At 39.0% G+C, this 25,648-nt stretch overlaps 1 protein-coding gene across 1 annotated transcript; it reads left to right on the top strand.

Annotated features, from left to right (window-relative positions):
• Window positions 1-8,019: 8,019 nt before the first annotated feature.
• Window positions 8,020-25,584, top strand: fam117aa (family with sequence similarity 117 member Aa). The gene is made up of 8 exons (XM_083567414.1): window positions 8,020-8,664; window positions 12,313-12,461; window positions 15,600-15,695; window positions 17,705-17,824; window positions 19,192-19,308; window positions 19,703-19,829; window positions 20,510-20,663; window positions 23,799-25,584. Exons 1-8 carry the CDS (start codon window positions 8,547-8,549, stop codon window positions 24,064-24,066), a joined length of 1,149 nt encoding a protein of 382 aa, XP_083423540.1. The 5' UTR covers window positions 8,020-8,546; the 3' UTR covers window positions 24,067-25,584.
• Window positions 25,585-25,648: the final 64 nt, after the last annotated feature.

The raw sequence follows: 25,648 nt of genomic DNA, 5'->3' as shown, positions 1-25,648 counted from the left end.
CTGTCTGGGGTGTTTTTGTGTATTGCAATTCCTAACTAGATTAATACAGTGTAAAAAAAAAACAAAAAAAACAAGGATCAAGTTAAATATAAATTCAAAACAAAGTGTGCTGCCAATTCCCACACCCATTTTTTTCTGTTGACTCAAGAGGACCTCTAGTGGACAAAACCTGTTATGTCTTACTCCTGGGATTTCCATTTTAGGTATGATAACAGGAGAAGGCTTATTTGGAGACTAAATTTAATGTTAATGTGATAATTCATAAGCAGTTTTTAAAGATGCATTTGTACACTTTAAGAGGTTTAGGCACAAAGGCCAGATATCGGGGCTAAATTTGGATTTACTGGGTACACCTTGTAGAATGGCTGATATTAAATGTGTGGCAAATATTTAATATCAATCAGTAGCATTATATCCTGTATAAGGTCTCCAATGGCATAATGAAAATGATGGGGAAGCCATTAAACCTAAAAACACATTGGTAGCTGCATTCTGAATTTGATTGAAATGTCTAGTCCGTCATACCCTACATACTTCATGCTGTATTTCATCAAAATATTTTTTTTTAAAAAGGTCAAGCTTTAACCATTTCCATTAAAATGCTTTTGTGTCATGAGTACCTTTACATAAACAATGTGTGCACAGTCTAGCTGAAGTCATTTTGAAGAGCATTTTACATATGCCTTCTCAGTCACAGTTGGTGATGTGTTACTGATGTGCCAGCAATATGGGTTACAATCCTTGGGGCATTCCAATGCAATAATGGTCACTGATATTTTGGGCTAGAATAAATCAGCAACAACCTTACATCTTTGTACCATTCTGAGAATTTTTCAAGTCAAGTCAAGTCAAGAGGCTTTTATTGTCATTTCTACTATACACAGTGGTACACAGTACACAGTAAAAACGAGACAACGTTCCTCCGGAACCCTGGTGCTACACTAAACAACAACAAACAAAACAACATAGAGCTACAACACAAGCTACATAAAGTGCATCGAGTGCAACCTAGTGCAAACAGTGCAGACAGAGAGTGCAGACAGACGACACAAGACAAGACACAAAACCCAATATAGGGCCAACCAGTAAACCTACTGTATACTTGATTATACAGTACCGTACGAGAAGACTGTAAAAACTATACAAACTAAAAACTATACCCTGGAAGTGAGTATAAACAGAACAATGTAGTGCAAAAATGCAGCAGCAGTCAAAGGTGCAAAAAACAGCATGTAAACAGTATAATACAGTGATAAATGATAAATGTGCAAAAAACAGCAGTTAAGAGTGTGGTACGGTCGAGAATAATAAATAATAAATAAATGAATGGTGGTGGAATGGATTGAGATGAGTGATGAGTGTGTGTTAAGTCCAGGAAAAAATTTACAGTTCGTTAACACACATTTGAGTGAGTGTGTGTGTGTGTGTGTGTGTGTGTGTGTGTGTGTGTGTGTGTGTGTGTGTGTGTGTGAGAGAGTTCTGTTTCATTTCTGTTTATTGAGAAGCCTGATGGCTTGTGGAAAGAAACTGTTGCACAGTCTTGTTGTGGCGGCCCGAATGCTTCGGAACTGTTTTCCTGATGGCAGGAGGGTAAAAAGTGTGTGTGACGGGTGTGTGTGTGGTCGTCCACAATGCTGTGTGCTTTGTGGATGCAGCTTGTGGTGTAAATGTCCATGATAGAGGGGAGAGAGACTCCGATGATCCTCTCAGCTGTCCTCACTATCCTCTGTAGGGTCTTGCGGTCCGAGACGGTGCAGTTCCCAAACCAGGCAATGATGCAATCTGCTCAAGATGCTCTCAATGGTCCCTCTGTAGAACATGGTCAGGATGGGGGGAGGGAGGTGGGTTTTCCTCAGCCTTCTCAGGAAGTAGAGACCCTGCTGGGCTTTCTTTGTGATGGAGCTGTTGTTGAGTGACCAGCTGAGGTGACCAGGTGAGGTTCATAGGATCATTGAATCATTGGGTTGAGCTCGTTTCAATCAAATCCAAATAATGTGTTTTAAAACATGTATTAAAAACATGGTTCTGACATTTATGTCTGAAATAAACTTTGAAACTTTAAAGACAGATAGTGTTGCTTAGTCTTGCTAGTTTGCCTTTCATACCAATTGTCCTGCGGTAAACCAAATTGATTTACTTAACATGTGGTTATGAGGTGACTGACACATTGTCCACTGCAATTGATCTACTACAGTCAGTAACTGGTACATTTGGTAATAGTAGCCTCCCAAATAAAGCAAAAGAACACAGAGAGAGAGGTAATAAAACCCCAATACTTTATCCTGCTCTTTTTGTAATCCTTCTGCTACACCATCGCACAACACCAGAATTTATCCACAGTCTTCACCTGAATAATGTTAAGCAATAAATACATTATTAATGCTGTTTGCACATCTGTCATTTGCTTAGTTTTTTGCCTTATACCTCATTTTCTACTTGCTTTTTCACATTTAGCTTTATAGTCATTATGTGATCTTTGTATCCTGTTGGTCACTGGACATTTTTTTAAACCTAATTTTTCTGCAAAATGCTCTATATTTACACACTGTGTCGTTTGCACTGAGCAGATCATTACTCATTACCTCATACCTGCATATGTATATTTATCTTTTTCTTCTTTTGGCTGTACCTGTTAGGGGTCCCAACAGCGGATCATCCATCACCATGCCAAGCCTGTTCTTTAAATCTGCCTCTTTTAAACCAACTACCTGCATGTCTTCCCTCACCATATCTATAAACCTCCTCCTTCCTGGTGGCTCCCTCCATAGCATTCTCCTACTGATATACTCCATGTCCCTCCTCTGCACATGCCCAAACCATCTCAGTCTCGCCTCCCTCACGTTGCGCTGTCCCTCTAATAAACACCCCTTCAACTACCAGCTTTATGTTCATCCCCCTTTTAGAAACTCTCTTCACCTCCACTATATTATGCCAACATTTAAAGTGCCCACCCTAACCCCCACTCTTCTACACTTCTTCTTTCCCTGCCGTCTCTGTAGACGTCTTTCTCCTCTCCTTCTCCTTCTTCGGCCAACAGTAGCCCAATTTCCACTGGTACCCTGTTGGCTAACAATACCCGTGACAGTCTTTGGTTACACGGGCCTCAATCAATCTGGTATAAAATTTAGGTTTGTGATCCGCATATTTAATTTGGCACATGATGCCCTTCATAACGCAACCCTCCCTATTTATCTGGGTTTGAGCTAGCACTGGCTTGTGCTACCCAATATACAGGTGCATCTCAATAAATTAGAATATCATTAAAAAGTTTATTTATTTTAGTAATTCAATACAAAAAGTGAAACTCTTATATTATAAAGATTCATCACACACATACTAATGTATTTCAAGTGTTTATTTGTTTTACTTTTGATGATTTTGGCTCACATTTAACAAAAACCAATCATCTCAAAAAAAAATTTATACTTCATAAGACTAATCAAAAAAACATTTTAGTGAATTGTTGGCCTTCTCTAAAGAATGTTCATTTACTGTATATGTACTCAATACTTGGTAGGGGCTTCTTTTGCTTTAATTACTACCTCAATTCGGCATGGCACAGAGGTCAAGTCAAGTCAAGTTTATTTCTATAGCGCTTTTCCCAAGACATTGTCTCAAAGCAGCTTTACAGAATTTAACAGTTAAGGTAAATGATGTGTATTTATCCCTGATGAGCAGCCATGGCAACTGTGGCAAGAAAAAACTCCCTTAGATGATATGAGGAAGAAACCTTGAGAGGAACCAGAGTCAAAAGTGGAACCTATCCTCATTTGGGTGATATCAAGAGTGTGATTATAGTTTTTAAACAATACAGAACATTGGCGAGTGGGAACTAACATGAGCACTGGAATGTATGAATATGAGTAATGTTCTTTCTACAGTCTTATACAGTCATTTGAGGTTATGGATCCAGGAGCTATTGAGCAACTCATAAAATATCTCAACATTTACGATCATCATAGATCCAACACCAGATCCAAATTGTACTGGTACATCTGTAGATGGTTCGGGATGTTTGCGGGGTCGGCATCTACTTCTTTAAATGTTCATAATCTTCATGAGGTTGGACGTGACTGGGGCTGGGGAAACCTCAGGATGCCTCGGGATGGGTAGAGAAAGAGATGCAGTGGAGAGGAATTAGAGTAGCTGCTGTTTATAATATTAACAAGCACAAGTTGATAATGTGCATGTGATCAGATGTACTGGAGCACAAGGTTATGATATGTTATGTGTGTTATGTGTCGGCTTTGCTAAAGAGATATGTTTTTAATCTGCACTTAAACTGGGAGAGTGTGTCTGAGCCACGAACACTGTCAGGAAGACTATTACAAAGTTTAGGAGCTAAATTTGTGAATGCTCTACCACCTTTAGTGGACTTTGCTATTATAGAAACTACTAGAAGTCCGTAGTTTCGAGATCTCAGGGATCGTGATGGATTGTAGCTTGTTAAAAGACTGGAAAGATACATGGGAGCCAATGCCAGAATAGGGATGATAAGATTGGGGTTATATGGTCATATTTTCTCGACATTGTGAGGACTCTGGCTGCTGCATTCTGGACTAACTGTAGCTTGTTTATTATTGATGCACGACAACCACCTAGTAATGCATTACAATAGTCCAGTCTGGAGGTCATGAATGCATGGACGAGCTTCTCTGCATCAGATATACATGTTTCTTAGCTTAGCAATATTTCTAAGGTGGAAGAAGGCTGTTTTTGTAATATAGTTGATATGATATTCAAAAGACAAGTTGGTGTCTAAAATAACTCCCAGATCTTTTACTGTTGAACTAGTAGAACATCCTTCTAATTGCAGGTTGAAATGCTGGAGCTTCTGTTTACTGGTTTTTGGGCTGATGGGCAAAAATTAGAATTTTATAATAGAAAGTTATGAGTCATCCAATCTTTTAATTCTTTGACACACTCAGTTATCCGAGCCAATTGAGCTGTATCGTCTGGTTTCGATGAGACATATAGTTGGGTATCCCATGCCTTCTAATAATATTTCCTAAGGGAAACATGTATATTGTGAAAAGCAAAGATCCTAGAACTGAACCTTGTGGCACCCCATAATTTACTTGCATAAACCTGGATAGCTATCCATTTAAATCTACAAAATGGTAACGATCAGACAGACAGGATTTAACTTTATGCCTGTCCCTGAATGCCGATGCAATTTTGTAAGCGATCTAGAAGAAGATCATGGTCTATAGTGCCGAATACAGCACTAAGATCTAGCAAAACTAACAGAGAGATGTAGTCTTGGTCTGAAGCTAAAAACAGGTCATTAGTAATGTTAACTAGACCAGTTTCTGTGTTATGATGGGGCCTAAAACCTGTCTGGAACTCTTCAAAGATATTGTTTTCTTGTAAGTAGGAACATAACTGGGCAGACACAATCTTTTATAGAATCTTAGACATACATGGGAGATTTGAAATGGGTCTGTAATTTGATAGTGTGCTTGGATCCAAATTAGGTTTCTTAATGAGGGGCTTAATAACTGCTAACTTTAGGGTTTTAGGGACGTGACCTAAAGATAGTGAGGAGTTAATAATATTTAGAAGAGACTCACTAGCTGTATGTAACACTTCTTTTAGTAGTTTAGTTGGAATTGTTCTGTTGTTTAATAGGTACAACATTAACCTTTCTTAAATGGATGACGCTACAGCCCACCATGACTTCTTACCAGAACTTTTATTCTCCTTTCAACAGTACCGTAACACACCGAATATAGGTTCCCACCCATACTATATGCCTCATAACATTACCGAAAGCATCAGAATACTACAGGAATGGGATCTAACAGACATGTTGTTGATTTAGCTTTGGTAATAACATCATTCAGCTCTTCCTGTCCTATAAGTCTAAAGCAGTATAGTTGTGGAGTTTAAGGTACGATTGGATCAGGAGATGCTGTCAGAGGTTGGACCTCCACAATTGTTTTTCGAATACTTTCAATCTTTTCAGTGAAGAAATTCATAAAGTCCTCACTACTAAACTGTGATGGAATACATTTTTCAAATACCTGATTTGTTGTTAATTTAGTCCTGTACTGAAAAGGAACCTTGGATAGTTTTTGTTGTTTTCAATGAGTTTGCTCAGGTGCTCAGCTCTAGCAGCATTTAGCGCCTGTCTGTAGCTGAGCATACTGTCTTTATATGCAATTTTAAATACCTCCAATTTAGTTTTTCTCCATTTTCCTTCCAGATTACAGAGATTACAAAGGTGATCAAACTGTGGCACTGCTGAGGTGGTATAGAAGCCTAGGTTTCTTTAAAAGTCGCCTTCAGTACATTTGCATTTTTTGGTCTTTTGTTTCTCATTTTTCTCTTGATAATACCCCATAGATTCTCTATGTGGTTCAGGTCTTTGTGAATCTCCACCAAATTCTTGAATGGCCTTCGTTTCACCTTTTTCTACCACAAGTCTCCAATATTGAACTTTTTTACAATATTCAAATTTTCTGAGATACTATAACATGCAAGCTTTCCAAAAATAAGTGTTGATAAATTATTTCTTCTCAATTTTTTCATAATTTTTAACAAAGTAAATGAACAGAAGAGAAATCTAAATTAAATCAATATTTAGTTTGATGACTGTGTGGCTTTTAATTCTTACTTTTGCACACTTTGTACACTTGTAAATGGCAGGGATTTTGTAGGATCAGGGTCAGGTATATGATTAACCAGTTATACCAAGCAGGTGCTAATGCTCATCAGTTTTATATGCAGTCATTAACTGAAATAGAAACAGCTCTGTAGGAGGTTTACAACTGGGTGAGGAATAGCCAAACTGCTCATAAGTTGAGAGTATGGAAGACAATTTCATGTCACAGGTCATAAACCATGGCAAGACTGAGCACTGCAACAAAACACAGGGCAGTTCTACTGCATCAGCAAGGTCTCTACCAGGCAAATACTTAAGCAGGCTGGGGTTTCAGGATGTGCTGTTCAAGCTATTTTGAGGGACCACAAAGAAACTGGAAATGCTGAAGTCTGTAGATGCAGTGATTGGCCAAGTAAACTTAATGCAGCAGATGAAAGACACATCATTCTTACATCTTTTCAACATCAGAAAATGACCTGCAGTGCCATCAGCAAAGAACTGATGGAAACCAGTGGTTAGTTTTCCAAAATGTTTGGAACAATCTACCTGCTGAGTTCCTTCAAAAACTGTGTGCAAGTGTACCTAAAAGAACTGATGCTGTTTTGCAAGCAAAGGGTGGTTACACTAAATATTGATTTGATTTGGATTTCTCTTCTGTGCATTTACTTTCCATTTTGTTATTTGATAAAAATAAATTATGTACTGTAACATTCTAAAGCCGAACATGATGCCCTTCCTTTAGAAACTGAGCCGAACGGCAGTTTTCCAATATAATATCAACCTGAACCCTACTGAGCACCTGTGGGGATCTTCAAGCTGAAAGTGGAGAAGCACCATGTGTCTAACACCAGCAGTTCCGTGCTATCATTATGAAGGAGTGGAAGAGGATCCCAGCAACAACCTGTGCAGTTCTGGTGATAACGATAGTGCTTACACAAAATATTTCACTAAATTTCATTAAAACATGTTAAATTAGGGTGTACTCACATTGTTGTTAGCTATTTTGACAATAATGGCTGCATGTTGAATTATATTTTAAAGACAGTGAATACATGCTGCTACAGAAGCTATATTGACTATCGGAGTATATCCAAATTTCATCTCTATAGTATTTTCCCTTGAGAAGATATACTAAAATGGTTGCTCAAATGTGAGGGGTGTATTTACTTTTGTGAGATACTGTGTGTGTGTGTGTGTCTTTGTGTGTGTGTGTGTGTGTATATATATATATATATATATATATATATATATATATATATATATATATATATATATATATATATATATATAATGTAATTTTTATTTATTTATTTTTACTGTATCGCCCACCTCTCGACGCGAACCTATTGATAAGCTCACTGACTAATAGGATAGCAGTAGTATTTCTCAATAGCCAATCGGAGTGCGCGCGTGTGTTTAGACACTCCGCCCCCTCAGACACGAGCGTGGAGGGAGGCTGGGCTGTTGTCAGATGTTGGAGTGGAGAGAAACTTTGGCAGGCGACCAACAATGTAGACGACTCGAGAAACTTTAACCATTTTTACGAGCAGGTTTGCGTGTGTGTACTTGTGTAACAATCGAATTACTCGTGTTGGATTAGTTACAGGCGGATATGTCTTGGAAAGGTAGCTGCTTTAGTTATTTTCTGTAAATAATAATTTAAAAAAAGTTCTTGCAGGCTAAGCTGGAATCACAAAAGAACTTAGCTGGGTGCTAGCAAAGCACAGCAAGACGTGAGCTAGCATTAACGGCACTGGTTTCTCCAACTGTAAGTCGGATTTATATCTAAACACTTTAGAAGTCGGTAGTTGAAGCGAACCTGGAGTTTAAAAAAGTGGAAATTTGGTAGTTTTGGTGAATAAACTGAGAAAAGACACGCGGCTCTTCTCCTCCCCCTCCTCATCCTCATCATCCTCTTCATCCTTTTTGTGAGATCGGGATGTCGTCCCGCGGTGGTCTTCAGCCTCTCCGAGCTACAGTTCCCTTTCAGCTTCACACCACCACCACCAGCAGCTCCACGAAAACCCCAGCGCCGAGATGGAGAGAGGCCAAACCGGGTATGCAAGAGGCCTTTTAAAATATCTCCATGTCCATGCATATGATTTCCAATCGAGCCTCAGCTTGTGTCCTGCCTTCTTCCTTCTCAATAATGTCTCGAGGCATTGCAGGGGTGTTGGTTTTAATGTTTTCCTGTTTTTTTTACTCACGTGTGAAAGAGAGCATGAAAGAAAAGGAGTGCCGGGGAATACTCATTACACATGCTTTCAGTTGCATTGACATTGTCAGATCATTTCCCATGCACGTGCATATGCATGCAGATTTGTTTTTCAGAACTTTGAAAAGCAAACTATGGATCATCTCAAGGATCCAATGTGTAGGGTGTTGGTAACATGTGTTACGGTTTCCTGTGCAAAACACTATTGCACCACTGTTTCAGTGCGATTCTATCAGGTGCTGTGTTTGCATTTTCATTGTTGCACTATCAAGCTTAAGAACGTCTCACTTCCCTTTATGCAGGAGGTTGTAACGACATAATGAAGGTAGAACATGTTAGTTTAGATGCTTTTTAGTTGTTTGTAGGAATGGTATATTCCTAAAAAAAAAAACACACCACCCCTGAGGAATGTGGTGCTCCCTGGTGAATACTGTGCAGTTGTTTTGAAAGTAACAACACCGATAAAAACTTAAAGTTCGGGGTCTTGCTTGCAGAACAGGGTTCATTAGTAGGTCTGAGTAGTCCTGGTTGTGTAAGAGTTCAGAACTGAGCCATGTGTGTAACTCAAGTCCGAGTGCCAGGACGTGTTTATTTTAGTAACCAGCTTGCTGTGAGCAGCGCTCAGGGGGGATGGGGGTAAGACAAGTTTAACGGGACATTACACAGGGGGGTTTGCGGTGTTTTGTAACATACAGCGCAGCGCACGCACACTCTGCTTGGGGTTTAACATCTGCTGGCAACGAGCAAGCTCTCAGCGGTTTGTCTTCAGCAGCACAATGAGAAAGGACAGCGTGACAGCGAGGGCTGGGGGGAAAAGCGCTGCTCTGGTGGAGTCTCCAGACCACAGGGGTGGAAACAAACATGTCATTCCACGTCCTTACGCTGGGGACTAGACAACACCTGTCTGAGATACTAAAGCCACTGTGCGCTACTGAACGATGGCAAAGACACGGTTGAACACGTCTTTACCCTTAACCAGACCTGGAGGGGGGGAAAAAAACAGCAAAATTTGTAGTGACAGGTGCAGATGGTTGCTGCAAACAAAGATGTTTATTCACTAGTTTGCCAGCTGTTTCACACACTGCACACTTCTGACCACACCTTTAATCCGTTCTGCCAGTTTGAACAGTTATATGTTGTGTTACAAAGAACCATTAACGTTTGTGAATAGATTTGACGTAGCTTTAAGATGCAGCCAAAATGTACCATTAAATAAATGTTTGATGTTCTCTTCTAAGTGCGATCTTATAATTAAATTAACATTACATTAATGGCATTTGGCAGATGCCCATATCCAGAGCGAATTCAATTCATCTCGTTCATACGACTGAGTAGTCCTTGCTCAAGGGCCCCAGCAGTGGCACTTTATTGGTGGTGGGATTTGAACTCATGACCTTCTGATCAAAAGTCCAACACCTTACCCACTGAGCTACCCCCTCCCCAATATATTAACATGTACATTAAATGGTTGCTGTAATGTGAGGGGTGTACTTACTTTTGTGCGATACTGTATAGCTTGCGTTCACAGGTCTGGAAGAAAGCTCTACGCTACAGAAATACATTTTCATTAGATGACGGAGCAGATTTCCAATTCGGGCAGTTGATTATTACATTTTTTATTCAACGTTAGTTTCGTGATTATTATTTTTCCGATTAGTTCGTATTGTACAAACCGAGTTGGCAGGAAAGATGACACTCTAACTTTTAGCCAGATTGATTATGAAACCTTAAGTAAAAAAAAGTTTCTTTTTTGCATAGTAAAACCATTTCACACACACACACACACACACACACACACACACACACACACACACACACACACAAAAATCACATATACTGAACATATATTCAGTATAATGAAGTTCCAAGTCGGATGTCTAAAAAGTCAGGAGTCATTGAGAGTAAAATGAATGTAAAATTGCTCACTTTTGTGCTGATTATTTGTATTTATCATTTATGGCCTATACTGTATATGATCACCTTTACACCCTCTGTGTTTTTAAGAATTGCTGCAGATTTTGCACACATTTTTCCTAGTAATCTCTGCATTTTTGGATTCGCTGTATAATTATTAATAAAATCAATTCTAACACAAAAGACAGTTTATTTTATTTTATAAAATTCCCAGTGCAAAAAAATATTCTTTTTAAAAAAAGATTTCTTCTTCCAAACCCAGTAACGATATTTGGCGCTTGTTCCACGATCTTATCCTGCCATATCTGATTTATTTATTTTCTGCTGAAAGTAGTCAGATACTTGTAGTGGGTATGTAATCAGTGCCAACATATAGGATTGAGCCATAACAAGTGCAATATCTGAATATTCTGCCTTCTGCTTTTTCACATCAGCCAGTTCAAACATGCATGAAATGTGCAGCACTAAATCACTAAAAGGGAAAGGGCACAGGAAAGGACAGGATCAATTAGATTTATAGTAGGAAATAGTTTTGCTTTTTTACAGACTTGATCTGTAGCAACTTTGACCTGTTTACCCTTGGTTTTGTGAGTCGGTAGAAAAAAGACAGTGGGTTTCACTGTGGACTGTTTAATGTTAAGTATCAGTCACTTACTGCCTCCTTGTTCACTTTCAGGACTTTTGATATCGATATCGATGCCTTTGTCAGTATTTGCACGAGATGCTTCAAATACTTGACATTCCTAAATGGAGCATTTGAAATGAAGCATCAAGCTTTGAACTTAATGGCTTGAGAAGCAAACACATGCGTCCTCACTTTTGTGCAATTTATTATATTATTCATAAATCTATTCTATACATGCAACTGATTACCTCGGTTTCGTCTGGGCACCACAGTGCTCGTCTCCAACTCCCTATGGAATCATTTGTAATGCTCAGAAAACAAATTTTATCCACTATCCAGACCCAAAAGGGCAAAATATATGGCTTTTAAATGTTGTAACAACAAATCATTGGACAGGAAATGAGCAAGAATTAAACAAATGCACTCCTGAGACCTCTTGTGCCACCATTTTCTCGGTTTCTTTTGCTGCAGTGTAACGACTGTTCGGGTAGGATAGCTTGAAACGATGACTTATTGAACATAAAAGTAAAATTAGTAGGCTTCAAATGTTAAATTTGGTTTGGTTATCTACCACCTGATGCTGCCCATCAAGAGCCTGATGAAAAGCTCATAAAATGGAACTATGGTTAATGGAGCAGGGAACAGGTACAGGATATGTTAAATTAATGAATAATTTCCTGAAAAATAATTTGTTGTCAAAACCATTAAAACTTGATATTTTGGCCGATTGTAATTACATGGCCAGTTTTGGTTTTGCCCAGGAGTTCATTCACTTAAAGTTAAAACTATACCTGCTGAACAAATTTATTTAGTAATTAATTAAAACGTGCTTAACTTCCTGGAATTTCATTATGTACCCTGATTGCAATCAGATACTTCTTATGCTTCAATGAGAATTTATAGCTTGCTGTTGTTCGACTTGTCGTGTAATGTGCTTCCATGTCTTTCCAGCTGAGTCCAAGACAAAGGCTCGTCCCCCGAAGCCGAATCTGAGACGGACGCTTTCCTTGGACACATTAGTGGGGCCGTACCTGCAGGGCCAGTGGCCCAAACAGCCCGAGAGCCAGACTGTAAACTGTGTCAATGACAAATCCACACAGGTACAATGTTCATTTAAATGGTTAACTCTGAGTTAGTTTTAGTAATAGTACATATTGTAGTTATTTGGGTTTGAATGATTTTATTGTGGACTCTTGTGAATTTACACATTACATTGCATACACATCATACGGTAAGTAAGGAATTAATCAAGACCATGTGTACCATGGTAGGAAGATTATTGACATTTTATGGTCATTGTCAGCACTTCCTGAAGTGTTTTATTCCTTTTATACCGCGATTACAGCGTCCTGTGAATTGAAATTTTTTTTTACATTGTATGTTTTATCCGTATACATTAGACCAGGCATAACTTTCTCTTCACCAGTCATGCATAACATTATAGCCACCTGCCTAATATTGTGTTGGTCCCCCTTTTGCCACCAAAACAGTTCTGCTCCGTCAAGCATTAAAAGCAATAACCTCTTCAGCAATTTGAGCTACAGGAGCTCGTCTGTTGGATCAGACCACGCGGTCAGCCTTCGCTCCTCACGTGCATCGACGAGCCTTGGCCACCCATGATGCTGTTCACCACTGTTCCTTCCTTTTGATAGATACTGACCACTACAGACCAGGAACATCCCACAAGAGCTGCAGTTTTGGAGATGATCTGACCCAGTCGTCTAGCCGTCACAATTTGTCAAACTCGCTCAAATCCTTACACGCACCCATTTTTCCTGTTTCTAACACGTCAACTTTGAGGACACAATGTTCACTTGCTGCCCAATATTTCCCACCCAATAACAGGCGCCATGACGTCACCGGTCATAATGTTATGATGTCAATGTTATGCCTGATCGCTCTATAGTATACACTTAATATTGTGGAATGACTTTGTAGGATCTGCAAACTAGACTCCTCCTAAAGTTTTACAGAAATCATCAACATATGATTAATATACAGGGTTAATAAACCCATTTCACTGAGGGTCCCTGTGCATTCACTTGCTATAGAAACAATGCCTACGAACGAGCACATTAATATAAACTTGTAATCTGTGTAAAAAAACAACCAAACAAACAAATCAGGAAATGTACAATAAAATTATTTATTTTTTTACAGACAGGTGAGGTGTTTTTTGGCATGCTAGCTCTAGCTTTATAGCCCAACCCGGGCATTAAACAATTTCACAATTTCTGTTATTAAGTCAAGTAATCATGGCATGGCATGTCAGGGCTGTAGAGTTTCTAGAAGTGTAGCGAGCGCAGTAGTTTCCTTTTCTCCTGCAGCATGCACTTCAGCTTATCGTGCATTGTGTGAAATTGTAGTTGCAGAGTTCTGTTCAGCTGTCTGGGTGTGGTCTTTCTGTTTCTCTCTCTCGCTCTTTCTCTCTCTCTCTCTCGCGCTCTCTCGCTTTCTCGCGTTCTCTCTTTTTGATGTGAGTATATTTGTATCATCTGTTTTGAATAGAATTATTTCATTAGCATTTTTGATTATTAAAAAAAAAAAAAGGCCATTAATGCTACACACAACACAAGTAAGACAAACACATAATTTGTGGCTCAAACAAGGCAGATTCATGGTCGGCCTGATTTGGGCGTGTGATGCAGGTAATTGTGATTGTGAGATTGGCCAGAGGATTGGGAATGTTCATATCGTTTATCCTGCCTGTGAAATTTCAGTGAAGAACATCTTGAAGGGGCTTTTGATTTGTGAGGCATAAAGATTGCTAATACACCAGCATCCGGTGCTTTTTGTAGCTTAGAGTTGATTGTGGAAGGATTTTGTGAAGCTCAGCTTGAAAAGGGTTGCCATGTGTGTACGATTCATACATAGATGACGCCATTATGCCATTCTTACATTGAGTTGCTATGCCGTTGTTGTTGTTTTTTTTTCCACTGATGAATTATTCTACAATCTCAGCCCAAAATTCAAGATAGTACAACAAACAAGACACTCCTAAGTTGTTGTTTGGCATCGTGCACTAACCTCGACCGCTCTCTTAAATTCCCTTGGATGCCCTCACCCATCTGAAACTTTACCCCATGTCATGTAGTACTGTGCGTCTCACCCAGATACTGCTGCTCTGTTTATAGCTGCGTGTAGCTAATCCTGGTCTCCTTATTTCATTAAAGGCTGGATTGATGTTAAAAGGCAGGGGTGAGTCTAAATTTAATACAAGTGCTACACAGGCACATGACGTTCTTCCGTGTGTCCCACCTCCGGTCTCCCGATCCGCCTATAAGCAGAGATGCAGCGCCAGTGGCGAGTGACCCCTTTGTCAGGTGTGAGATTTATAGATCCCTGACGACAGCGTGTGGTGACCTCACCGCAAAACGACGTGAAACATTCCCACTCCCATATCAGTGAAAGACAGAAAGTGAGAGAAGAGTGAACGAAGAGAGAGCGAATCCATGCAGCAAAACTCATAGACATCATCTTCAGCCACTGACACACACACTCGCACCCAGAGGAAGCGTGATGCAGCCGTGGCAGGGTGACACTTGTGCCGGTGAAGCTAAACGGTCACGACGCTAAAGGCTTTCTGCAATACTCTCAGCCTACCACTTCCTTTGAGCCTGCGGGTACGCAAACCGAAGGCCCGAGGTCTCATGGCGGTATGTGTGACTGTGTATGTGAATATGCTCATGTGCATGCTGGGGTTTTACCCATAAGGATGAGCCACCGCATAGGTATGGAGGTGAGACAGAAATGGGACAAATGTGTACCTGAGGTCATGCATGCAGTTTTCATTTTCTTTTTTAATTTCCCTGTATTTACACAGCTGCATGAGTGTGTCACAGGTGCACAGCAGGTGTGTAACTTGTTCTTCATGTTTTATTCAAATGGAGTCCGTGTGGTAAAGAAACCTCTTTCACTTCCATCCAAAGCTGTTAGATCCATAACCGACGGATGCCGTAACACGATCTGGTGCATCGCAACGCAAGATCCACAGCAGGATTAGTCATGTTATGAACAGTATTCAGAGACTGTCAGGATTGTGCTGAAAAGATTCACGCAGTCACTTTCTTTTGGACCAGAAGATGGAATAGAAAATAAACTGCTTCAGCTTTTGTTGCCCTGCACTTAATCTCACAAAATCTAATTATTATGCCACATCTTTCTCACATGGTTAATCATGAGTAATAAACACTTTCTCTTGCCATCTATCTTATTTTATCTCTCTTACTTTACTCTAGACCCCCAGTTCCTGGGCTGAAGAAAAACGGGGGAGAAGAGGCGGAGTGGGGCACAAGCGCTCGGCATCATGGGGCAGTGCCGAGCACCTCCGAGAGGTCAGCGTTTTTGAAAATACGTGTGAATACAGAGAAATCTATTTTTGTTTCATGCTGTTCTTTCCTTTTTTTTTTTAGCTTTTTTTTTTATTATTTTTTTTATTCCCAGTCTGTCCTTTACTACATGCCCATAATTAATTACATGTAAAAAACTAGTCAGCTTCAGAACGCATTTGTCTTTCTTTTTTTTTCCTTTTTTTAATTACTTTTTTTTTTATAGTTAACTTAGTTGCAACTGAACTGAAACTTTTTTTATGCCATGTGGACAAGTGCAGGCTTGAAAGGGTGAAATTTGCATGAATAAATGATACTTGGTTTCACTTCTTTCCCCAGAACTCTTTATATATGTTTGTGGTTTTGATTGGAGTCGGACGATCGTTTTGTAAATCAGATTTTCTGGGGGTTTTGTCTGTGTGTATGTTTTGCTTTCAGTGTATTGATGTGCTATAGAATGTAGAATACTATATGAAAAAAGGGAATTATTAGATCATGTTGTCTAGGAAAAAAAAGTTTCCCCAAGACATTTTTATGTACTAAAGGCTAGAGGTGGGCGATATGAGTTAAAATGTATATCATGATATTTTCCACTGTCAAGATGATATCGATATTATATTGCAATGTAAGAAAAAAAAAAAAGGAAATGACATGTCAGTAGAGCTTAGTTATATAACAGGCACCAAAAAAAGCAGCGTTACTCAATTTGTGAACTCTTTCTGATATTCGCTGTAGGCTGTGGCAGGCATGCTTGGATAAATTATTTACACTTGGAATCTCGTATATTGGCTCCAGAGATTGAATCAAAAAACTTTTCTTCACAGTTTAAATAGGTTCTTTGCTATTGCTCGTCTTGTCATAAAGAGCTGAGTGGGATTTGCTTTAGTGGAAACCGTGCTTGTCTTCTGGCGTGCTCCGCCTCCGGGAATATCTGTTGCACGCATTCCTCATATTCGTAAACATGCACGGTATTCATGTGGTTGAAGACATTGCTGGTGTTTTCACCTTTGTTGGTGTTTCCACACAGTGACACAGATTGTATTGTATTGTTTGTTGGTTAATGTCGAAGATTTTGAACCCAAACCAGTTCCATACAACCTTTTTATTTTTAACCAATTCTTCCTCATGATCTTCAACCTGACTTTCTGCGTGTTCGCTCATCTTGGTCACCTTCACTGTGCCTATTGTTAAATTTCACGAGTTCGCAAACTGCAGTTGCATGTGCATATGTGTTTTGTTGCTGTTGTGTGTTCGAGTAGGCAGTTTGTGCTCTATTAATTTGGACTGTTCCAAGGCTCTCTGTGTTTGATAACTAATGTGTAGTAAGTAAGTTGGAAATGGAAGGTGGAAAATGTTCGGCCTCGACTATGTATCGTACGCAGCGTTTTAGTGCCATGTAAAAAAAAAAAAATCTATGATCACAAGAATAAAGTCGTGCAGCTAGGAGAATAAAGTCGTGCAGCTAGGAGAATAAAGTCGTGCAGCTAGGAGAATAAAGTCGTGCAGCTAGGAGAATAAAGTCGTGCAGCTAGGAGAATAAAGTCGTGCAGCTAGGAGAATAAAGTCGTGCAGCTAGGAGAATAAAGTCGTGCAGCTAGGAGAATAAAGTCGTGCAGCTAGGAGAATAAAGTCGTGCAGCTAGGAGAATAAAGTCGTGCAGCTAGGAGAATAAAGTCGTAGCGCACTGAGAATAAATTCGTAGCGCTTTGAGCCAAATCCATACCATGGCACATCATCATACCGGTAGTCATGTTCATACTGATATAGCGTCCACCCCAACTAGAGGCAAACCCAGACCATCAGATATTAACCATGTAATGTTCTCATGAAGCATTTATTTCTATTTGGAACAACTTGGTCAAAGTGATCGTCCTAAATCTTATTGAAAATGACGTTCAAAATGATTACATTTAACGTAGAAACCGTAAAGGTCTTGATTTATATGGGGTGTAGCCTGTTAATTCTGGTATGCCTGATATTTCTAATATTTACCATCTCATAATTCTTTGTGACAGGTCGCTAAGCTGAGGCACTCGCTACAGAAGCGCTCCAGACACGCACCTCCTCCTGCTGGCTATGAGCGCCTTCACCAGCCCTCGCCCACTATCCATACACACCAGCCTGGAGCTACACAGGTAAAAAAAAAAAAAAAATCCCAGAATAAAACGTTATATGCACAGCCTGCAGAAGGTACACAGGTGTGTGTGGTGTGTGTGGTGTGTGTGGTGTGTGTGGTGTGTGTGTTGGGCACGCACACACAAATTGCATCTAGTTCTTTATGGAGCGAGGTTAACTGGCGACTGTGAACGCTATGATGTCAGGACGACAACAGTTTCACATTCATCCAGCAACAGAGATGTAAATAGAGCCTTATTTTAGGAGGTGGTGTCATTGAGCTACTGTGATATGATGCTTCATAGTATGTTCATAGGATGTACATTCAGAAATTGTGGAAAGTTAACACCTGTATGCAACACTAGATTTCCAATAATAGTATTAAAGGTTGCTATATTTAAAAAAATAAATAAATTTAATATGTAAAAGTCACATGATTTTTTTTCTGTCTGATTTGTAACCTGGTGCATATTGTATGGTGCAATTTTTCTTTACTCTATTCTATAAATTGTCTCCCCCTACAGACAGCACAGAGTAGTGCATCTCTATTATTATTTTTTTAAATACAGAAAGTCGTAAAGCATGCATATTATTATTATTTCTTTTTTTTAAGTGAAAAGTAACAAATTACATTCACTCACGTTGCTGCAATTGAGTAGGTTTTTTGTGAACTTCAACTTTTACTTGAGTACATATTGTTTGATGTTTTGTACTTAATTAAATCTTAAATTATATCCATTACTGAGTAAAAAAAAAAGAACGAAAAATAATACGTGGGGGGTGGGGGGGGGGAGTTGTCACGCCTGGGAAACTACTGCACTGATTGATTGATTGATGGATGGAAAACAAACAGACTAAACTCATTATCATAAACAGACATATAACAGGATTTTTTTTTTTTTTTTTTTTGCTGCGAAAGTGCATAACTCACATTAGTTGTAACATCCCCACACACATTTATTCCTTTACACTGAAGTAGAAATACTGCAACTTTCGACTGTAGAAAAGCATATATAAATAATCTTAAAAAAAAAAATAACATGGAAGATTTTACTCTTAAGTAAATTATAAATTAGCTACTTTTTACTTTCACTTGAGTAGATTTTTAGACTGATACTGTAGTAAAATTTCATTAAGTAACAATTCTTTTACTTAGAACATTAAAATATTAATAGAATATTTTCTTACTTTTTCCACAAGGAAGGTGTAGAAGATTGTGAGTAAAATTGGGCTTTAAACGGCAAAAGGTTCTAAGAAATATATAATAACTGCTGCTTTAACTGAAAGATTGTACATTTTTAAGAACTCCTTCACATATTTTGTTGGTTCTGTATTGTCTCTGTGTATGTGTGTGTTCATGTGTGTGTGTCTTTGTGTGTGCACACAGACCATCCCTCTGTTGCCCCTAAGCAGGCTCGCTCCCAGACTGCGGCGCAGCGTAGAGGGGCTTAACCTGGAGCTAGAGGGGGTCTTTGTATCCGAAACAGCCGAAGATCAGCACAAGGTCAGGCATCATTCACGCGTAATTAAGCACCAACCATGTTTATCTCTCAAATTGAACATAATATATATAGTGAAGCATCTGTTTAATTTGAATTTAAAAGTTCAACAAAGTGATATTTTTATAATCATTTTTTTTTTGCCAGAAAAGGTTTCTGTTCATTTAAAGGACAAGTGAGATAGAAAGTAAATCTCGATGTTATAATTCACATGTGAATTAGAAATAAGTGCTCACATTGGAGTTTGTTGTTTAAATAGTACAAAATAGTGCAAACTAGCAAATCCGTCACACCAGGACTGTCCTAACTATGAACACCAGGACTGTCCTAACCTTATCTATGGTGAAACTCCACTGTGGCTACTGTGTAACACACTGTGCTTGTGTGTTTACTGATTAGATTTTGGAAGTGCCAGATGGTCACAGAGCACCTGTTCCAGTGCAGAGGTGCAGCAGCGGCTCTCAGAGTGACCTTTCACCTGGGCTCCTGTCCCCCTCACAGTCACCGTGCCCTGCAGAACTGTCCGGTTAGTCCACTGAGGGGTTGTTGACACGGTTCGATCAGATGAAAAGACAAGAAACGGTCCAGCAGATTCTTACACTGTGACCTGTAGCTGGCCTTCTGCGTTATCTTGATGTTTTTGCATATCGCAGTGTGTGTGGGGAAGAGGTTTAAAAATGTCCTTGTCCTTGTGGATATTCTAATAAAATAGAATATATGAATTAACGCTTGTTTTTTATTTTAATACATGGAAGTTGTTAAAAACGAACCCAAGTAGGATAGTGTTGCATATGAGCTCAGTTTTTGATCACCAAAATATGTTATTATATTATGGAAATGCTAATGCATAACCAGGTTATTGGGGAACGATACAGTACAGTAGATTTAGTACAGTTTTGTAGTACTTATTTTGCATAATGTTAACTTGCAGCGGGCTTCTTTCACTTACTGTTAGTTATTGTGCTGATGTATACATTTCCTGACCCAATTAGTGGGGGATTTCCCGGGTGTTGCAAAATCATACACATGCATACATACATGGATATTGACTGCCATTCTTACTGATGTTAAAGGTATAGTTGAGGTATAGGTAAAGTTATTTTGTTTGTTAAACACTGATTAATCAGATTTTTTTTTAATTATTATTATTTTAAAAGAAATACTTTAGGTCAAGTTACCAGATTTTTGCCTTCTCCTGTGCATTAGGTATGGTAGTGTGTGGCCCACTGGATCCCTCTCCTTCTCCTCCATTATATGTGATTGACGCACCGTCCTCATCCCCCTTCCCCAACAAGACCTACGCTTTCCAGAGAGAGCCTCCAGAAGGCTGTGAGAGAGTGCGTGTGTGCGAGGAAGCCTTGTGAGTGAATCTCTCTGTTTTTCTCTCATAAGCACACTCATATAATAACAATAATAATCATATAATCACGTATGATATATTAATAGATCATTATAATATATATAGAAAAGGTGTATAGGGGTGGGGGGTGAGATTCAACTGCGGTAAAGTTGTGGGGGGGATTACTGTGTGTGTGTGTGTGTGTGTGTGTGTGTGTGTGTGTGTGTGTGTGTGTGTGTGTGTGTGTGTGTGTGTGTGTGTGTGTGTGTGTGTGTGTGTGTGTGTGTGTGTGTGTGTGTGTGTGTGTGTGTGTGTGTGTGTGTGTGTGTGTGTGTGTGTGTGTGTGTTAGAAGTATAATGGTACACGTATTCATACCGAACTTTTTTAGTACAGGGCTTCAGGTTCGGTACACATGATTGCAATCCTTTTTAATTGTGGAACATAAAATCCCACAGGAACATATTAAAGTTCCCACAGGAACATATTAAATATCCGCCCTGCACTTTAAGCTCATGTTATTATTATTATTATTAAACTTGAAAACATACAGAACAATGCCAGGGGTGTAAAAAAGAGTCATTCTGGCCACTCACACCGTCCCGGAAATTTGATTTGTTTTGCGCATTGATGCAAACGCTAAAGGAGCCACTTCTTGGTAAGCGGCTAACGTTAGCGCTATGGACCATTTAGCATTTTCATGCATGCGCAAAACAAATCTAATTTCCGGGAAGGAGTGAGCGGCCACAGTGACTCTGCGCTAATTCGACTCACTCCGAATAAGTACAAAATAGGTACAAAATACAAAATAAGTGTGTGCCCTTTTGTTTAAATCGGTCCAATAACAAACTAGGTCAAAATAAACCTGTTTGGAGTTGACCGGTCAGGTTTATGGTCACTAAATGCCGTCGGAATCCTTTTAATTGAACGTTTAAAACGTTGAACGAGCATTTATTTTCCGAACACAAGTATAGATTGACATCTTTGGCATTATCCACAAAGAGCTGGCATACACGCATCTGAAATACGTTTTCTACATAGTGTTCACCTAAAGAAAAAAAAAACTTTCAAAATGGAAAAAAAGGCACTGATTTCTTGCATATCAAACCCTATATTTTTTTATTTCAAATTCAAAATTTTATTTCAAATTGTTTTGTACAAATTATATACTGATACTGACTGTATAAGACTGTAGAAAAGATATTACTCATGATCACGCACTCCGGCTCTCATGATATTTCTCACTCTCAGGTGTATTTATAATTACACACTTGGTGTCATGCTAAATGAGGGGTTCCCCTTTGAGTCTGGTTCCTTTCAAGGTTTCTTTCTTATACCAAAAATGGAGTTTTTGCTGCAGTCGCTCCAGGCTCCAAGTTTACTTATTACAATTTTTGTTCTATATTTCTTAAATTCTGTAAAGCTGCTTTTGTCCATTGTGAAAAGTGCTATCACTATTTGTCACTATTTGATCACTATTTAAATCACTATTTGTTAGACTGTGATCTAGACACCATATTACGCTGCATTCTCCCATTATTTTTAAGATTACGCTTGAAGCCCCATTTTTTTCACAACTCTTTCTTTATTCCTTCCTAAGCAATCCCTGCAACCACACTATTAGACAGGTGCATCAGGCATTGAAGAGGAAAACAACAATCACCCAACTCCTTTTAAGTCAACAGACGTGGAAGATTTCTTTTAAAAATAAAAACAGCTTTAGACCATTGATTATTCCTGTGAGAAAGATATAATATAAGGAAATGAGGCAGGAACTACACACACACACGCACACACACACACACGCACACACATTTACATGTAATGTGTGTGATTCATTGTTGCCATTTCCCTTTCTGGCATGTCCACATGTTTTGGGAGGTGGGAGATCTAATCTAGTGTAAATGCAGATGGTCGTGAAACACCACACTGAGAATCCAGAGCTAATGAAAGAACAGGAATTGTGAGGAGGTTTACTTTGACCATATTGAACTTGGGTTGAACAGATATGATCGGAACCGTGTGGGGATATTACAAACGCTAATCAGAGAATATCAGATGTGGCAAAAGTACACACATGCTTCATTCATGTAGTCGCACAGACGCTCATGTTTTAAAAGACTCTGGTAAAAGTCGAAGTACTGACTGCATTTTTTCACTCAAGTTAAAGTAAAGAAGTTTGGGCTCTGACATGTTCTTAAGTAAAACATAATTACTACTACCTGTTTTAGTGTCAAGCTGGTAACTGGACCTCACCTCATAGTAATATATTATGCAAAAGAATGTAAAAATGTAAACCACCATATATAACACAAGCAGAGGAAAGATGATGATGATCAGGTGATCAGAAATGCCTCTGTTCTCAGTCATGTTTTCATCTAGCGTACGTCTGTGGTGTGCGTTAGCCAGGAAATGATACACACATAATGAGTATAATAATAAATAGTGATGTAAAGTTCTGATACAAAACAAATCTACTTGAGTGTAGTAATGTAGTATTTGAGCTTCATTACTTTGCTTTTCTGGAGAATATGCAAAGAGGCAAATGTAAAGGGAAACTGTGGGCAAGTTTTTAGAGAGTACAGTGGATTTAAAACTCCTACTGCTCTTCACACTGTGTGAGAAAGAAAAGATCGCTCCAAATACCTGTGTGTTATGTAACTTAACTGTGGGTTTCTGTTAGACAGCTGCAAATAAAGAGAAACTGCAAGTTTAGACACTATGACCACACAAAACACATATTTAAGTCAACCAAAAAATGGCTCCAGAAGATGATGATCATTGTATTTGGCCCAGTCTGATCGAGGTCCTACTGAAAATCTGTGGAATGACTTAGAGGTCTGTGCACAGGAGATCCCCTCACAATTTTTTTGGATCTTGAGCATAGAGAGTGCAGAGAGTGGAATTAAATAGCCAAATTATGATGCACCAAGTCGGTAAACTCTTCCCCAAAAAAGTTCTGCATTACAAGTGAATGGGATTTGATCATATCTGTTATGATTAAGATCATTGTTACTCTTAAACTTGAGATAAAAAGCGAGCAGTTCTATTGTATTGTTTTTGTGCTTGGTCACATATGGGCCATTTCTGAGCAGTTCTCAAACTGATAATATACTGTATGTACTTCCAATAACCACCTTTCTTTGTCCTCTGTCTAGTTCTCCATGCCATGGTTATCCCCCGGCTCAACCCTCCTGCCCTGACCCCAACAAAGTGAACTTCACTTCTCATGGAGGCTCCGCCTTCTGCCCTGTCAGTCTCCTGAAGCCCCTTCTCCCTTCCATGGACTTGCTGTTTCGCGGCCTGTCAGTCTCACCTGTGACTGCCTGTTCAGGCCAAAACCTCACCTCCTGTCCTACAGCAGCACTTCCTGTGAGTGGATTCCTGAGTGGGCCCCTCCCAGACTCTACCACATCCTCCATTTAAAACGCTAGGAGATATTCGATGGCGGAAAGCAGGCAGTGGTTCACCACTTCCAGAAGAGCAATGGACCGAGACTTTGTGCCATCAAATCATAGACCTGACCAAGTAATGGTTTACCGGTAGTCGTAGCAAGCACTAACTGTTTACTTTTAGATTATATCAGGAGATACGTGAGAACAGGAAAGACAATCTGTCACCAAAATAAAGTAGAAAGAGCTCTGACACACTCAGGACAAACACCCTAAAATTGTACTTGTGAATATACTCACATGGCAAGGTACCAAATGTGTATGTGATGCTGCATATTTTCTGTTCTGTCTTGGTTGAAATAATGATTGATTTCCTTAAGCTGCTTTTAATTAGGCTTAGTGGGTATTGAAGCTGTACTTGCAGAGCAAGACTCCATGTGATGTCCACCTTAAAACAGATGCCCCACATAATGAGTTTTTTTTTTTAAATCCTGACATTAATTTTGCTCCATCAAATTTTGTGTTATAGAGGTGACAATCCTATTTATTATTCGTAGTCTCCCTTGGCCTTGAGCTTCACCCTTTCTCATTCAGCATTGACGTGCAATACAAAATAAGTGTGTGCCCTTTTGTTTAAATCGGTCCAATAACAAACTAGGTCAAAATAAACCTGTTTGGAGTTGACCGGTCAGGTTTATGGTCACTAAATGCCGTCGGAATCCTTTTAATTGAACGTATTTTCCGAACACAAGTATAGATTGACATCTTTGGCATTATCCACAAAGAGCTGGCATACACGCATCTGAAATACATTTTCTACATAGTGTTCACCTAAAGAAAAAAAAAAACTTTCAAAATGGAAAAAAAGGCACTGATTTCTTGCATATCAAACCCTATATTTTTTGTATTTTTGATATTCAGAAAGAATATTTTTTCTGGTTTGTCTTTTTTTTTTCTTCCAGTTATTAAAAAGAAACTGAACTTTTGCATTTATCAGGATATTTATCTACATTAGAATGTAGCAAGTACAAGGTTGTTAAAGCACTAAACACAGGCAGTAGAAATTCAGCTTTCTTGTTCATCACACAGTATGTCGGAGCATGTTTTTAATTGTTTTGTTTGTTTTTCTTGAATTCTTCAGAAACTCAAATGCTCCTGTCAGCAGTCTCGCAGTGGTGGAAGGTTGACTCATTAAAGAAGCTCGCTCAGTTACAGAACGTTTTCGGGAGTAAAACAAATTGTGCTGATGTATTGCAGATATACCACTATACCTTCACTGCATAATTTAATGTCATCGCACAGCAGTATTTATATGTGTATGTTTGTGTGTGTGTGTGTGTCATGTGTTCACACAAAGTAGCAGTGCAAACCTTTTTTTTTTTTTAAGATTTTGTTTTGTTTTATAAAATGTTGTGCCATTTTTGTATGTAGTACCCACGGCCCAGATTCTCAGGGTAGTTTTGTTCAGATTTGTTCGGTTGAACTTCAGCTCAAAGTGTGCTGGGTCAGTTCCCTGTTTCTTTAAAAAAAAAAAAAAAAAAAAAAAAGTAAATGAATGGTTATCAGGGTGTTTTGTTTATAGTGTTGCTTTGCATCTTTTTTTTTGTTTTCTGAAG

This window comes from Silurus aristotelis (genome assembly GCF_946808225.1).
Source record: "Silurus aristotelis genome assembly, chromosome: 17".
In the NCBI taxonomy this organism is placed as follows: domain Eukaryota; kingdom Metazoa; phylum Chordata; class Actinopteri; order Siluriformes; family Siluridae; genus Silurus; species Silurus aristotelis.
Note: the sequence above shows the minus strand (reverse complement) of the source record. Positions and strands in the feature narration are given on the sequence as shown.

Excerpts from the sequence above, each read along its gene's own strand:
- fam117aa (XM_083567414.1), top strand. The coding sequence starts at position 8,547 with ATGTCGTCCCGCGGTGGTCTTCAGCCTCTCCGAGCTACAGTTCCCTTT. Across the intron at positions 12,462-15,599 it reads TCAATGACAAATCCACACAG|ACCCCCAGTTCCTGGGCTGA; the intron begins GTACAATGTTCA and ends ACTTTACTCTAG. Across the intron at positions 19,309-19,702 it reads CAGCCGAAGATCAGCACAAG|ATTTTGGAAGTGCCAGATGG; the intron begins GTCAGGCATCAT and ends TTTACTGATTAG.